At 45.6% G+C, this 12,921-nt stretch overlaps 1 protein-coding gene across 1 annotated transcript in view; it reads left to right on the plus strand.

The window, feature by feature from the left end:
• Positions 1-12,921, plus strand: part of Mypn (myopalladin) — an 85,636-nt gene that overhangs the window by 55,929 nt on the left and 16,786 nt on the right. The window contains 3 exon segments of the mRNA NM_001368817.1: positions 1,191-1,563; positions 9,186-9,773; positions 10,403-10,541. Coding sequence (NP_001355746.1) covers positions 1,191-1,563; positions 9,186-9,773; positions 10,403-10,541 — 1,100 coding nt within the window.

Below are 12,921 nucleotides of genomic sequence, written 5' to 3' on the forward strand. Positions count from 1 at the left end.
GATAAGGAGTTCTAAGTCATGGTCACAGAGTGAGCTTAAGGTCAGCCTCTGATACAGGAGACCATATCTCCAAAATACAGTTTTCGAGTTCTTATTACACTGACCGCCACAATCTCCTCGGTGATCCTGTTGCCACTTCATGCATCCCGAAAAGCATCTCCTTGACCTTAAATTCCTCAAATTCTTCAGACAACTCCAAGGAGTTGGGAGATAGTCCAGTAGTGAAGTGCTTGCTTCACAAACTTAAGTTCCTGAGCTTGCATACAAAAGGCAGGCATGGTAGCCTATGGGTATAAGCTTGTGCTTATCCCTGTGTCTCAGCTAGGGTTTCCATTGCTATGAAGAGACACCATGACCAAGGCAACTCTCATAAATGCAAATATTTCATTAGGGCTGGCTTACAGTTTTAGAGGTTCAGTCTATTATCATCATGGTGGGAAGCACTGCAGCGTGCAGGCAGACATGGTGCTGGAGGAGCCAAGAGTTCTACATCTTGATCCTTAGGCAGCCAGGAAGAGACTGGTTTCTGCAGGCACCTTCCACACTGGAAGGAGCTTGAGCATAGGACCTCAAAGCCCACTCCCACAGTGGCACACTTCCCCCAACAAAGCCACACCTCTTCCAATGAGGCCACACCTACTCCAACAAGGCCACACCTCCTAATAGTGCCACTTCCTGTGGACCAAGCATATTCAAACCCCCACAAGATGGTTCTCTGGAATTCACTGGCCATGAATACCTAAAGTTGTGCTTTGGCCTCCACATGTACACACACAGAAGTACACACACATACATGTACACACACACACACACACACACACACACACACACACACACACAGAATGGTTAGATTTCAGAAGTAAGTGTTCAGCGAATCATGCCCACATCCTTGAATAAACTAAGCCTGCATTCCACATTGCTACATGCACAGCTGTGTGTCTGGATGTTCAAATATAGACCCTCCCCCACTCCCCCATTGCACCTCACCCCGCCCCAACATCCTCACCATTCTTCAACGCTCCAGATTTGGCCTGTTTTTAACAAGCATCTTTCCATGCGTACATCTACCTGGTCTGATATTTTCCCCTTGCATGCCTGCTGCCCCTTCCCTCTACTCCCCACTGGAGGTGACAGTCCCATGCTAGTCCCGTTGGTGGCTTGCAGCCCGGGTTCTCTACTTGTCCTTTCAGGAAATGAAGACATCAGTGATAATGAGACTCTTCACTCAGACAACTCAACCACCAACCCAGCTGCAACTGAGCAACAGCCCTCCCCACCCAACCCCCAGCCTCCTCCGGAGGAGCAGCCCCCCAAACCCAAACTTGAGGGGGTCCTGGTGAACCATAATGAGCCTCGGTCTAGCTCCAGGATTGGGCTACGGGTGCACTTCAATCTGCCTGAAGACGACAAAGATACTGAGGCATCCTCTGGGTGTGGCATGGCCAACACCAGCCAGACTAGGCCGGATTCCTTCCCTGAGAGGTTCAATGGGCAGGAAGCCAGAATCTCAGAGCCTTCCTCACCTGTCAAGGAGCCCCCTCCAGTCCTGGCCAAACCAAAACTGTAAGTAAGAACAGAATGTGTAGCTTCGAGGGGCTCTGAGCGTCCTGTGAGTCTGACCTTGACTATTACAGAAATGGGGCTAGTAGGATGACTCCGTTGGGTAAAGGGGCCACACAAGCCTGAAAAACAGGTTCAATCCCTGGGATCCACATGGTAGGAGAAAAGCAACTCTCACAAGCATCACCTGACCACATGCACACCACACACACTCATGCATGCACACGTTAAAAAGTAAATTTAGGGCTGGAGAGATGGCTCAGCGGTTAAAAGCACTGGCTGCTCTTCCACAAGTCCTGAGTTCAATTCCCAGCAACCACATGGTGGCTCATGACCATCTGTAATGGTATCGGATGCCTTCTTCTGATCTGTCTGAAGATAGCTACAGCGTACTCGTCACACACACACACACACACACACACACACACACACACACACACACACACACTAAAATCTGTTTTTAAAAGAAGTAAATTAAAAATTTTGGGGGTTGGGGATTTAGCTCAGTGGTAGAGCGCTTGCCTAGCAAGCGCAAGGCCCTGGGTTCGGTCCCCAGCTCCAAAAAAAAGAACCAAAAAAAATTTTTTTTTTATTAGTAGAGTCGTCAGGCTGGGAGTGTAGCTCAGCTGTGCTTGCCCAGGATGTATGAGGTCCAGGGGTTGATCACAGCCCTGCAGTAGGGGAGATAAGGTGCACCTATGATCCCAACACTTACCAGGTGGAGGCAAGAGGATCTGAAATTCCAGGTCAACTCCAGCTTCACATGGACTTTAAGGCCAGCCTGGGCTACATGACACCTTGCCTCAGACCAAACCAAACCGAACAAGACAAAGTTAAACCTAATTCCAAGTAAGAAAATGTACATCAAGGAGTGGTCATCTCTGCACCACCATGAACACACTCTACTGTCACTCTCAGTATTTACATTCTATCCACACACACCCCAGCGGACACAGCACCTATGTCATTAGAGAAACCTTTCAGTTTATTTAGATAGTTCCTTGCGCATGCGTGAGTACACAGTGTAAAACAGCCCGATTTCCATGTGTACAATGGGATGTAAGAAACATTGGTCTTCCGACTCAGCCCAGGATCTCGACTCCTTGCTCAGAGCCAGGCCCCGTGTTCAGTATTCCTGCAGCCAAGCAAGTACAGAGCATGACCTTAGCATGTTGTGTTACATCCACATCTGTTACAGCTAGCGATATTGTACATTGCAGATAATGATAGAATTCTATTTATAATTATATAAACCCTTAATGTCTGTATACTGTTGGTATGTGTCATTTTGACACAGCTAGAGTCATCAGAGAGGAAGGAGCCTCAGTTGCAAAAATGCCTCCATGAGATCCAGCTATAGGGCATTTTATCAATTAGTGATCAATGGGGGAGGGCCCAGCCCATTGTGGGTGGTGGCATCCCTGGGCTGGTGGTCCTGGGTTCTATAAGAGAGCAAGCTGAGCAAGCCAGGGGAAGCAAGCCAGTAAGTAACATCCCTCCATGGCCTCTGCATCAGCTCCTGCCTCCAGGTTCCTGCCGTGTGAGTTCTTGCCCTGACTTCCTTTGGTAATCAGTGGTAAGGAAGCATGAGCCAGATTAACCCTTTCCCAAACTTGCTTTTTGGTATGGCATTTTTCTGTTGCAGCAATAGAAACCCTAACTAGGATGGTTGGCAAGCAAGCATACAGTATCAGGTCCTGCACTGTGCCCATCGGTGGGGCTGGTGAGAGGCTCACCGGGTGCGGTTCCCATTATTTAGTTCAGTCATCAAGCCAGGCTCATTTGCTCACTGCACAGTGTGAGGCTCACTGAGGAGATACGTTTCCAGAAGAGAAAGAGTTTATTCAGGAGGCAGCCACAAGTGGAGATGGAGGACCAGTTCACAAAGACACATTCCTAGGGCATGGCTTGGGAAGCAGCATAGGCAGCGGGATGGAAAAGGTGAACAGATTAGGCTTCAACCCTTGTCTTTCTTTAGAGATGTCAGTGGTACACCAGAGACCAGCCAGGAGCAGGTGAAATCAGCAACGAAGTGGAGACAGGATGATGTTCCAGTTTTCCTCTTTGTGTGTGTGTGTGTGTGTGTGTGTGTGTGTGTGTGTGTACAGGTGCACATGAACTTGTGTGTGCATGTGGATGCCAGAGGTTGATGTCATCCATGTTTTTTTAAACAAACAAACATGTATTTTTTTCTTTTAAGAGGAGTAGCATGTGCCTGGCACCCATGTAGAGGTCTCACATGGAATTCCAGTTTTCTTTTTTTCTTTTCTTTTCTTTTTTTCTTTTTTTCGGAGCTGGGGACCGAACCCAGGGCCTTGCGCTTGCTAGGCAAGCGCTCTACCACTGAGCTAAATCCCCAACCCTGGAATTCCAGTTTTCAACTCTGTCTCTTGTTTTTTTGGTTAGGGGTGTGATTCTCAGAGAAGGGACTTGGGGGATTGGCGAAACCAAACAACTCCCTTAGGGTCTGCCTTTTCTGTAGGGTGTTTTCTCGTCCAGGGTCTGTGTCAGGGTAGGCTATTTAAGATGTGGAGCCTTGTGTTACCAAAAACCTGAAGTAACAGGTTAAATACACAAGAGTTCATTTATTTTTTTTTTATTCATTTATTATATGTAAGTATGCTGTAGCTGTCTTCAGATACACCAGAAGAGGGCATCGGATTTCTTTACAGATGGTTGTGAGCCACCATGTGGTTGCTGGGAATTGAACCCAGGACTCTGGAAGAGCCGTCAGTGCTCTTAACCGCCGAGCCATCTCTCCAGCCCGAGTTCATTTATTTTAAGAATGAGTCTCTTTCTGTCTACTCTGCCTTCCCTAGCATTTGTTCCCTGCAACCTCTCATGGGAAGGATGTCTGACAGTCTAGCCATTACCTTCTTAGAGATCTCAGCCAAATTCTTCAGACTTCATCTGTTTGACCAGAATTGAGTCAGTTGGTATTGTTGTAAAACCCCATAGTGGCCTTACCTCAGGAGTGTAACCCACAGAGCGCAGATTGACAAAGTGGCCGCTGCAATAGCATGAGGGTGTAAGGTTTTTAATCCACGTACATGGGGTTGCTCATCCATGCAGGGAGAAGCAACCCTGAACCCAAAAAGCGCACAACCTTTATTTGTTACAGAGGGCAGATTTCAGCAACAGGGTTAGCTGGCTGATTCTTATTGGTGGTGCACAGGACAAAGGATCTGGTCAGGTATTGGCTGGCCTGCTCAAGGGGCTGTTCTTGGCTCAGTTGGTCACTTTCCTCATCCAGCCCTGCACCTGGCCTTGGTGAATCACTGGGAAAGGGCTAAGTTGGGGGTGGGGGGTGAACTGGGTGGTCGGGCAGGGTCAGGATGACACCTCGAGGTTGTTCTTGGAATTTATCACAGGGAGGTCTTTCCGAGGACAGGTTTTTTTTTTTTTTTTTTTTTTTTTTTTTTTTTTTTTTTTAGTCATAATTAGCTTAGTCAGAATCTTGGTCACCAAAACGTTATCATATCACTGAGCATCATGACCTCAGATGTATCTCTCAGAAAGGTCACAAGTTTGTCATAGGCATCCTGACCACCAGATGTATTTCTCAAAACCTTGTTTTTATAACTTTGTTTCTCATATCTATGAAACTATGAAACTTTATTTCTTCAGTATGGCAGCTGCAAAGGAGTCTGGGAAGTGTAGTCTTTAGCTATACACACTGTAATCATGAAAAAAACAAATCAAAATCCCCCCAAAAATGTTTTAGGCAGGTACAAAAGCACACACCTGTGATCTTAGCACATGGGAAGTCGAAGCAGGAGGATTAGGGGTTCAAGGTAGTCCTCAAGAAGTGCAGAATAAGCAGTGATGAACAGTGATGTCCGTCATATAAGACTTACAATTAATAAAAATATTTTTTTCTGAAATGAGTGACACCCTCTAAAAGTCCAATCCTTGTCACTATATCTTTTTTAATATTCCTTGCCTCCTTTTTTGACCTTTTTAATCTCCCTTAATTGTATTTATGTGCTTATATTAACATATATATGTTAATAACATACACACACACACACACACACACACACACACATACCCTTTGTGAACTCACATGTCCACCACATTTACTACTAGCTTAAAAAAGGATTGTATTTATTTTAGGTGTATACATATTTCGCCTGCATGCACAAATGCCCACTATGTATGTGCAGTGCCCACAGAGGCCAGAAGCAGGTGTTGACTCCCCTGGAACTGGATGTACCGTTCCAGGAACTGGATGTGAGCCACTGCATGAGTGCTGGGGGTCAAGTTTCAGGAAGAGCAGCCAGCCCTCTTCACTGCTGAGCCAGCCCTCCAGCCCTGAGTGTTTCTTTTCTCTCTCTCTTTTAAATTTGTCACATAATAATCGTACAGTTGTGGGGTGCTGTGTGGCATTTCAGTAAAATACACTACCATAATCGGTCTGATCAGAAAGGCCAGTGCCCCAGTCAATTCTCATACCAGGTAAGCTCTGCTCAGCTTCTGCTGCACAAGCTTCGAGTTAAAAGGAAGGCTCACCCTCCCGTGCAGACGGTTTTGCTTGTTTTCTTACTCTTTCAGTTAGCCATTCATATAGAAAATGATGTTAATTTTTTAAAATGCTACAGATAGAAGGGCTGAGGTGCATTCTTTAACATTTAATTGCTTGTTTACATTTCAATTGCATTTATCCTTTCACTTCTAAAGCAGAGTTGAGGATGAGGGAGGAGGCCACCAAAAGTACTGAGTTATTCATGCCATTCTAGACCACAGCTTTCCACAGCTGGACAAAGGGCTGCTTAGTATGTATCATTGCACAGGAGACACAGAGGCAGGAAGCGACTTTTGCTTAGTAAATTGCTCATCTACATATAACGTATTAGAAATGTCAATGAAAGTGGGAGCCTTAAATTCCAAAAATTTGGAAAAATCAGTCAGACACAGCAGCACTCATCTGTGTTCCCAGCACTCAGGCAGCTGAAGAAGGAAGACTGACAGTCCCTGGCTAGCCTGGGCTACATAGCAAGATTCTGTTTCAAAAGAAAACTAACCAAAGATCTGGGGGTGTGGCTCAGTGTTATAGGACATACTTAACATTTGTGAAACCCTGGGTTTGACCCACAACACCCCAAAAAGATGTAGGATATGAAGAAACTTCCTGTTCAAAATGGCGAGTGTTGGCTTTCTTTTCAACATGTTTTTTTATATTTGTGTGAGTGAGTGTGTATGTGATGCACACATGTGTGCATGTGCCCATGAGTGCTGTAACACCAGTGGGAGTCAGAGGACAACTTGCGGGAATTTACCATGTGGGTTCCAGGGATTGAATTCTGGTCAGCAGGCTTCAGCAGCTAAGCCACCTCACTGCCCCTCCATTCCCTGATGACTCTAAAACATGAAATATTTCATGTTTAATAGATCTCATATTCACCAGCTTACCCTCAATGGCCCAGAAGCACATATTTACAGAGGGTCTGAGATCGATGGTCTTGAAATGTCACTATCTCTGGGTTGGGGATTTAGCTCAGTGGTAGAGCGCTTGCCTAGCAAGCGCAAGGCCTTGGGTTCGGTCCCCAGCTCCGGGACAAAAAAAAAAAAAACAAAAACGAAATGTCACTATCTCCTATGTGTCTCTCCTCCAGGTCGCTCTTTCTGGAGTAAACCCTCCTAAACACCCCGGTTTGTTAGTCTCAACGCCTTCATGCACACATGATCCTAAAACACTTTCCTTCTATCTTACATATTAATAATAATTTGCTTGTGAAGAGAAACAAGCTGTGAGAAGGCAAGTCCCGTGTGCCTCTGTGGCCTGACTCCTGCAGAGATCTCTCTCCAACTCCCCCATCTTCCTTCTCCTTTCTTTTCTCTCCCTTTTTTTTTTTTTTTTTTTTTTTTTTTTTGGGAGCTGGGGACTGAACCCAGGGCCTTGCGCTTGCTAGGCAAGCGCTCTACCACTGAACTAAATCCCCAACCCCTTCTCTTCCTTTTTAAATGCCTTTATTTTATGTATGTGTGTACCTGAGTATTATACACAACCCATGTGTACAAGTGCACTTGGAGGCCAAAGAGGGCATCGGATCCCATGGAACTGGAGTTACAGGCAGGCGTGAGCCTCTGTGTGGGCACTGGGAACTGAGCCTGGGTCTTCTGCAAGAGCAACCATACCTCCAAGCTTCTTTCTCTCTCATGCTGTGTGCACATATGGTGTGTGTTGTGTGGTATCTGCGTGTGTACTGTATGCACATGTAGGAGTGGGATTCCTATGTTTATTCCCTTGAGATACCGTCTCACTCAATTTGAATCTAGACAGGCAGCCAGAAAGTCCCACTGATCCTGCTGCCTGGGGGACAGTGCCAGATTATAGATATGGCTGCCAGGCCATCTTTCTCACAGTGGTGCTAAGAATTTGAACTCATGTCTTCAAACTTGCACTGCAAGTAATCTTACCCACTGAACCATCTGCCCAGTCTCCTTTCTCTTTTAAAGAACCAGGAAAGTCAAAGTCAAAGGTGACGTTTATAAGCAAGATAAGTGTGAAGTTTATCAGGATATATTATATAATATATATCCTGCTACACACACACACACACACACACACACACACACACATATCTATGTACATATATATTTTTTAAACAATGTCTTTTATGGCCTGGACTAACATAAAACTTGACACAGCAGAGGCTATCCTTGATCTCCTGAGGCTCTTTCCTTCAACACTAAAGCACAGGGATTGAGGCTTGCCCCACCATTACAGTAGGGACCCTTTGGAGAGCAAAAATTAACATCTGTAATAATTATAATGCTAAAGGTTTAAAGCAAAACTGCTTTGAATGGATAAAGACAAAAGGTCATCTTATCCCCAAACCTTGCCTAGAGAGAGCAGAGAACATTCGAACACACTGGGCTCCTTCCATAAGGTGGTTTTGGAGGCAGCCTGAGAGTTAGCATGCACCAAGCACTAAGCTCCATCCCCACCATAGCGTGGGAGATATTCTTTTGGAGAATTCAATGCTTACACTTGTGTGCAGTGAGATGCCTTCTGTCCAAGATCATCTAGTTAAGGCCATCAGAACAGTAAGTAGTATCACAAGAGTAACACTGCCTCCATTTCTTTTACTTCCCAAATTGTATAAACACCCACCATTGTACAACTGAAGTGTCATAGCACAAAGAATATTCTGATGGTGGTTTTCTTGGGAAGAGGGAAAGAAAAAATAATGGCTCACTAGCAATTGTTAAGTGACTTCTTGCCACTTTGGCCCTATCTCTATCTCTCTGTCTCTGTCTCTGTCTCTGTCTCTGTCTCTCTCTCTCTGTCTCTCTCTCTCTCTCTCTCTCTCTCTCTGTCATTCCTCTGTGCCCCTGCCCCCAGTATAAAATAGCCATCTGTAGCCCAGGCTGACCAGCTACTGTGTAGCAGAAGATGCCTTTAAACTTCTCATCCTATGCCTCCAACCCCTGCGTGCTAGGGTTTACAGGTGTGTGCCATGTTAATTCAGTGCTGGGGGACTGAACCCAGAGTTCCATGCATTCTAGGTAAGCACTCTCCCAACTGAGAGCTCCAGCACCAGGTTAGTCTGTAGGTTTTTCTGAAGGGTAAGGGTGATAGTAACATGTCTCTTGTCTCTCCCTGCTCTGTTTTTCTGCAGTGACTCCACTCAGTTACAACAGCTTCATAACCAAGTGTTGCTGGAACAGCTACAACTGCATAACACATCTCCTTCATCACCCAAGGAATCTCCTTTCAACACGAGTATCTTGAACTCCGCTCCCCCAACAGTAACCATTTCCAGCAAGCAAGTGAAGAGTCCTGCACCACAGACATTTAACTTAGCCCGGCCGAAGCATTTCTTCCCTGCCTCAAGCACTTCCACAGCAACTGTGTCCCCATCCAGCTCCCCAGTGTTCACGTTGAGCAATACTCCTCAAACAATTCAGAGGACAGTCAGCAAAGAAAGCCTCTTAATGACTCACCCCTCCACACAAGGCAGATCTCCAGGCGGGCTCTCCATCCAAAATGAGCCAGCTCCTCCAAGCCCAGCAGAGCCAGCAGTGCCAACAGTCTCCTATTCCATCACCAGTGGAAACCAGTTTCAGCCTCACTGTGTATCCCCAACTCCTGTCTCTCCTACCGGTCGGATTCAGAACCCAGTGGCTTTCCTTAGCTCTGTTCTGCCTTCTCTCCCTTCCATTCCACCCACCAATGCCATGGGGCTGCCTAAAAGTGCACCATCTGTGTAAGTGTCTTAAAAGTTCAGAGATGCCACTTAAGAGCGGCATACGCACAGAATAGCTTGGTCTGGCTATTAGAGACTCTTAGTGGGTTGATTCTGAGGTAATCTTATCAAATAGATACAAAGTGGACATTGAGTGGCTCACTTTGGGGTGGTGTTGCTGATTTGGTTCTTGAGACAGGGTTTCTCTGTATAGCCCTGGCTGTCCTGGAGACCAGGCTGGACTTGAATTCAGAGTTCTGTCTGCTTCTGGAATGCTGGGATTAAAGGCATGTGCTACCGTGCCTGGAAATTTGAACTCTGCAGTGGAGCAAATGCCTAGCATGAATGAAGCCCTAAGTTCTGTGTACAGCCTCTTATAAACTGGGTGTGGTTTGCACACCTGTAATTCTAACACTAAGAGCCAAAGACAGTTTAAAATCATCCTTGACTACATAGCTAGCTCAAGGCCAGCCTGGGCTACATGAAATTTTGCCTCAAGCTAATAAAAAGTAAGTTATAAAATAAAATGCCTTTATATACAGTGTTTCATCCCCTGATGGCTGAAGTCAGGTTGTCGTTTTACCCATGACGACCAGTAGACCCTCATAGGATGACTAATCATTTCATAAGTGTGGGGATTTATTTTGCAGACCACCCCAGGGTCTGATGAAGAAAACCACAAAGACCCCTCAAGCAGTGAGTGACGATTACATCCGAGAGACAAAGAACTCGGTGATTCTAGACTTGGGGAAGAAAGTGAATTTCAGTGATGTCAGATCACACCAGCAGGTAAGGCCATTGAAAGTCCGATGGTTGGATGGAATTTTGTTGTAAGGATACAATTCTGTTTAATACAGTCTTTGGGTACTGAGGTTGTCTGGCCTAATAAAGTCGGTCACAGCTTGAATTGTAAAACAAGCTAGGAATCTTGTTGACAGAAAATTGTGGCCCTGAAACATCTAATCAGGTAACTCAGGTTACTTGTTTATAGGTGTTTGCCTAGGGTGGTTCCCTGTTACCCATGAAGACAGGACCCAAGACTCTCGATACATGCCTAAGATGGCATCTCTACACAGATACATGTCTATATTAAAGCTTAATGTAGACAGAAAACATGATAAGGCTTGAGGCCGTAGCTGCAGACCCAGAGTTCAACTCCCAGCACAAGGAAGGAAGGAAGGAAGGAAGGAAGGGGAAGGGTGATGGGAAAGACAGGAAGGGGAAGGGAGTGTCCAATGGGACATAGATCACCTGCCTAACATGTATGAAAGTTTGTTTTGACTCCTTGGGATGTGGGTGACCAGCAGGATGGGATGTATGGGCGGTGCAGCAGGGCGAGATGATTTGTGGGGGCAGCAGGATGGGATTTGTGGGGGACCAACCGGTAAAAGCACTTGCTGTGCAAGCCCAGCAACCCGACTTTGACACTGGAAGCCCATGTAAAGATGAAAAGAAACAAATAGGGAATTCCACAAAGTCGATTTCTGACCTCAGTGCATGCTCCTACATACACCATACACTAAAAATAGTGTAAGTCTAAAAATATAAATGTAAGTTCAAGAAATATATGTAGTTATATATTAACAACTATAATGATAGAATTGTTACAATAATACACTCTTTACAAAAACTAAAATTCACATATTCTTTATTTCTGAAATGTCTCTGTTTAATGTCTTCAGACCTGTGATGGCCACTGGTAATGCAAAGTGCAGAGGGAGACATCAAGGTGTGTGTGCTGGCTGGTTTTATGTCGATTTGACATAGCTAAAGTCATCAGAGAGGAGGGAACCTCAATTGAGAAAATGACTCCACAAGATGGGACTGTAGGCAAGCCTGTCCGGCATTTTCTCAATTAGTGATCAATGCGGGAGGGCCCAGCCCATTGTGGGTGATGCTATCCCTGGGTTGGTGGTCTTGGGTTCTATAAGAAAGCGGGCTGAGCAAGCCATGGGGAGCAAGTCAGTAAGCAGCACCCCGCCATGGCCTCTGCATCAGTTCCTGCTTCCAAGTTCCTGTCCTGCTTGAGTTCCTGTCCTGACTTCCTTTGATGGTGACCAGTGATGTGGAGGAATAAGCTGAACAAACCCTTTCCTCCCTGGGTTGCTTTGGTCATGGTGTTTCACCACAGCACTAGTGACCCTGACTAAGGCACCAGAACAGCAAATATGTTAAAGAACAGAGAGTCTGTCCTCTGCAGCAGTCCTCAGCCAGCTCTAAGCTGGAACCATCTGATCTCTGAGACAGTTCCACCTCTCTGTCCTTAGTCACTTTTCAATTGCTGTGACAAAACACTATGGACCATGACAACTGATAAAAGAAAACATTTAATTTGAGGCTCACAGTTCCAGAGGGTTACTCCATGACTTTCATGTTGGGAAGCATGGCACTAGGCAGGCATGGAACTGCAGAAGGAGCTGAGAGCTTACATTTTGGTCCATAAACACATGACAAAGAGAAAGACAGATAGAGAGAGATAAAGATAGAGATAGAGAGAGAGAGAAACACAGAAAGAGACACAGACACAGAGAGACATACAGAAAGATACAGAGACAGAGAGAGACAGACAGAGACGGAGAGACATTGAGAATGACATGGGCTTTTGAAACCTCAAAGCCCACTCCCAGTGACATACCTCCTCCAACAAGGCTACACCTCCTAATCCTTCCCAAACAGTTCCACTGACTGGGAAACAAGCATTCACATATACAAGCCTATAAGGGCCATTCTTTTCAAAGCACCACAGGAACTCTTGGTTTCTAAACTCTACTAATATGATATCCTATAGCCTCAGGCCCCTGAAAGTCTGGCCACCCAGTTGCTCTCAATCTTTCTCCTCAGTGCTCCCATCCCTCTAACACACACACACACACACACACACACACACACACACACACACACACACACACTTCATTTTAGATAGGGTTGTGATTTGTAAGAGGGCTGGGATTATAAATAAGTTCCAATGCACTTAGCACTTCTCACCTCCCCTCTTCCCTGGCTTTTTGATGCAGAATCCTGCTATGTAACCCAGGCTAGCCTGATATGTATACGTGTGTATAAACTATGATAGCAAGAAACCTTCAGCAAACCTCTTCGGCTCACAGTGCTGGGATTTCAAGTGGGCACCGGCATGCCCAGCTTCTCGATCTTTATATTACATGAGGTT

This window comes from Rattus norvegicus, chromosome 20, assembly GCF_021556685.1.
Source record: "Rattus norvegicus strain SHRSP/BbbUtx chromosome 20, alternate assembly SHRSP_T2T, whole genome shotgun sequence".
NCBI lineage: Eukaryota > Metazoa > Chordata > Mammalia > Rodentia > Muridae > Rattus > Rattus norvegicus.